At 36.1% G+C, this 3,924-nt stretch overlaps 1 protein-coding gene across 2 annotated transcripts in view; it reads right to left on the bottom strand.

Moving 5' to 3' along the window:
• The window catches only part of taf1a (TATA box binding protein (TBP)-associated factor, RNA polymerase I, A), a 6,226-nt gene extending 3,009 nt beyond the window's left edge, over positions 1–3,217 (bottom strand). The window contains exons 1-5 of one of the 2 annotated variants that reach the window (XM_010776497.1): positions 2,974–3,217; positions 2,111–2,314; positions 1,640–1,803; positions 184–297; positions 8–93 (exon numbers count right to left, since the gene is read on the bottom strand). In XM_010776497.1, the coding sequence (XP_010774799.1) occupies positions 8–93; positions 184–297; positions 1,640–1,803; positions 2,111–2,240 (494 nt within the window). In that variant the 5' untranslated portion in view covers positions 2,241–2,314; positions 2,974–3,217. Of the gene's footprint in view, positions 1–7; positions 94–183; positions 298–1,639; positions 1,804–2,110; positions 2,315–2,824; positions 2,909–2,973 lie in introns of those variants that run through there. The other variant, XM_010776498.1, reaches the window with a different exon arrangement.
• Between the last annotated feature and the right edge of the window lie 707 nt (positions 3,218–3,924).

A 3,924-nucleotide genomic window follows, 5' to 3' on the forward strand; every position in this document is an offset into this window, starting at 1 on the left:
CCCGTACCTCCAGCTCTCAGAGACAGACAGCTGGCGCTTTGCCTCCTCGATGTGGCCGTTCAGCAGCAGGTGGAACGAATGCTCCAGGCAGATCTAGAGACGCACAGGAAGAAGGTCGGTACATGTTAGAAAAAGAAAAAAGAAGTGTGTGCATTTTGCAGTCAGGTCTAAGAGCTCACTTACCATCAGGTAATGTCTAACTCCTGAGTGCTTCATTCTTTCATAGATGTTGTTGTAGTCTTCCAACTTTGATTTGGGGTGATGGTGAAGGATCTCAGCGCTGATTCTCCAAGTAAGCTAGGGTGGAAAAAGAATGTTAATATCAACGACTTGATTACAGTGATTTATAATTGTTAACATAACTGATACTTATGAAAAGCTTTAGAGCGTTTGTTGATGCTTGTATTGTTAAGATGACACCATTGATGAAGCACATAGCCGTAGGACAATTCAGAAGTTATTGTTTTTGAATAAAACAAATCTGCCCTCTACATTTGACTATTTCCAGAAACAGCTCCCTGCCCTGTTAACTGCAACCTTCCACTTTTTTTGACTGTTATTATTACTAAGACTTTACTGGCACAAACTACCAGTGTTTCCCCTATATACGTTCAGCAGCGACGCAGCATGCACATCTTTTTTTTTATTTAATTGCTTTTCTTTTCTTTTTTTAATACAGACTTTAACTATTTAATATAGTTGTAAAAAATAAAGTAAGAAATCATTCCAATGTGTACTATATAGGACAATAAAAAAAAAACTGTTTAAAAGGGGAGTGATAGTCAAATGCATAAAGAAAAAGAAAGAATACTAACTAGGTAACATAAGATAAGAATAAACAAGTTTAAATGATTTGTTATTGGTTATGATCATATTCTAAAGACTTTTGGATTATTGCAAAGCTCCCTTTCATCTGAGTGTTGAGAGCTGTATTCATAAATTCATTTTGTGCTCAAAGTGCACCAGATTGATCGTCCCCGGACCCCCCTTGAGGATGTGAGGTCCACCCCCAAATAAAGCAGGTCAAAATAATTAAATTGCATACATTTTATTTTGATTGTTTTTTATGTGGATGTGTAGTAGTTGTGTTCAATAAAGGTGATTTAGCAAAATACACCTGTAGAGCCTCGAGAGCCTTTCTTGTGCTGGCAGACACATAGAAACATATTGGAGGGGCGCACTTCGCACACACAAAAAAATTCCACGCGCCCCACGCTCTCATTTAGCTGGGCCCGCGTGCCTTAGCACCGCTGCTATGACTCCATCCTAGGGGAAACACTGAACTACAGTATATCACTAATGCAGAACATGTGTAACATATCTGTCTGTTTTACGGTCTTTGAACAACAGGGGGGTTTGTATGCACCTGAAGCCTGAAGGAATGAAAAACTGTCTGGAAAGAATCAATGCTTCATAATGGTAATCTCCCCTTCACTAGTTTAAAGAAACAGGGCTTTCGTGGAAACGTTGGAGAACATGAGGCATGCTGTCCTGTAGAAATACTATCTGCATGGCTTTTCCTTTGGCATTTTGATCTGCCTTTTATCGCTATATTGCTCCTGTGATGTTGTAAATGTCTCTACTTTGGGACGAATAAAGGTTTTCTGATTCTGAAACATCCAGACAAAACCAAACCTACCTCCTTATATGACTGAGATGGGCCATTGGTTGTATCTTCTAAAATCTGTGGGTAACAAGCCATATATTCTGCGGCCTCTTGCCATCTGTGATGCAGCAGGGCGTCTCTGATGTGCTCCAGACACACTCTGGTACTCCGGTGAAACCCAGTTTCCCTAGGTGGCTCTTAAGTTAAAAAAAACAAGTTATTATTAAATGACATTAATGCACTTGTCGTTAAGATAATTAACTCCGGTTCTACAGCTCGACAGATATACCGGATATTTTTAGGCTGACACAATCCATGAAATTAAGATATTATTTCTAGATTAAATTAAACATATATTTGGCTTTTCTGTAATTGTTTAATTATATTATTAATTTGCCAAAATATAGATGTACTGAAAACAATAAAAAATATATTGGCAGATACAATAATAACAAGTTATCAGTTTATCTCTAATAGGTTCAATTTCGGTAGATATATTCTCACCTGCATGCATGTCGAGGTTAACCAGAGGGAGCTTTGATTTTGTTGATGCTTTTGAAGAATTGTCGCTAAAGGAATCATTGTCATCCTCCAAGTCTTTGACAGCCAGTAGCTCTCTATCCAATTCATCCATAATGAGCCCAGCAGTCAGACTCAGGTACAGCTGCTGTTTATCACTTTCTCTGATGCTCACTGTATGGTGTCCAGCTGCAGGGAGAAGAACAGTTGTGTAAAGCACACAACTCCCTTACTAGACATCAACATTGACAAATGTCCTAAGGCATGTCTGAACCGTATTTTTTACTATTGATAAATCTTTCAAATATATTTTCTCGATCCATCAAATAATCTTTTTATCCTTTAAAATATCAGAAAAAGGTGAAAAACATCAATTGTGACTTCAAAAGCTTTATAGGTTTGATTAACCTAAATCCCCAATATATTGAATTTACTTTAGAGCAAGACAAGGAAAAGCAGTAAGTATCAAACTTGAAAAGACAGAACATGTATTGATATGTTTTGCTTGATTACATTAACAGTTATATTATAATAAACAATAGCTCCAGAATAGCTTTGCAGTCAACCACTTCTTTATTAAGCAGACAGACGTGATTACAGATGGACAAACACTTTGACATCATTGGTAGAAATGTGTTATGACCTTTAAGTCTTCAATTAATTTAAGTGAACAATGTGTCACTGTAGTTTGAGGCTCACCTAGATGGTTAGCTTTCTCAGCATAGTTTTGAACGGGAAATGTTCACCGACAAAGCTACACATATTACTGTTAAATATATATATCAATGTGAAATCTCTTAAGTGAGAAGAAGCCACCCTATTCTCTTTAAAAACAAATCAGCTCCTACCTGATGAGCAGTAACGATGGGTCTGAAGGTAAACAAAGCTAAATTAAAGGCTAAAGTAACCTGCATCGACGAGCTAACGATATAATCCAATGGACAGCTTCTATTCCGAGTTTGAGTCTTAAAATTAATGTTGTACTGTGTTTTTGCCTCTTGATTAATGTGTTTTCCACATGTTGTTAACAATGCTTTCAGGACGTTTCAGAACTGTAGCTACGGAAGCGAAAAAGCAAAGCTGCACGATTATTGGCTGCTGTGGCCGGAAAAGGCGGAGCAAAGAGATTCTTCTTCTACGCTTCTTTTTATTACTTAGCCAATTTAAGGTCAAGTGAGGTTTATTTACTCCCAGTTTACAGGAGTAAAGCAGGTACGCAGAGATAGTTGTCAAATTGAAGGAGACGTTCTCTTTCATGCTAAATATGTGGAATATGGTAACAAAATGAAAACAAAAGTACTAAATATTTGTCATAATTAAGTAATACATTTATAAAAAGGTTTCTGTTTTTCTAAGGGGTTCCCATATTGTTTTATTATTGCCATATTTTCATTATTTCTTCGTGTCAACAAATTACATAGTTCACATGGAAAAAACAATACAACTAGTTAGATTATAGCTAAACTTCAGGGGATATGGGTTGAAATTGGGCTTCAGTGAACATTTGTACTTGTTTCATTGATATTTGTGAAAGCCTTGTTTTTAGGATGTTTTTATAAAATAATAACCTATTACCTATTGTTTGTCTTTTGTTTTGTGATGTTCTTATTATTTGCCTCTGTATTGTCAATATGCTCAATTATTCCATACTTATTTTAATTTACTTATTCATTGTGTTTCATTGTGTTAAATAAGAATGGTTGGCTACATTTTGACATAATTGACATTACATAGCATTATGTTTTTCTGTTTGCGTCAAGTCCATTTACTTCTACTATAAACTTGAAAAACATTAATAG

Source organism: Notothenia coriiceps, unplaced genomic scaffold (genome assembly GCF_000735185.1).
Source record: "Notothenia coriiceps isolate Sejong01 unplaced genomic scaffold, NC01 NC01_scaffold00017070, whole genome shotgun sequence".
Classification (NCBI taxonomy): Eukaryota; Metazoa; Chordata; class Actinopteri; order Perciformes; family Nototheniidae; genus Notothenia; species Notothenia coriiceps.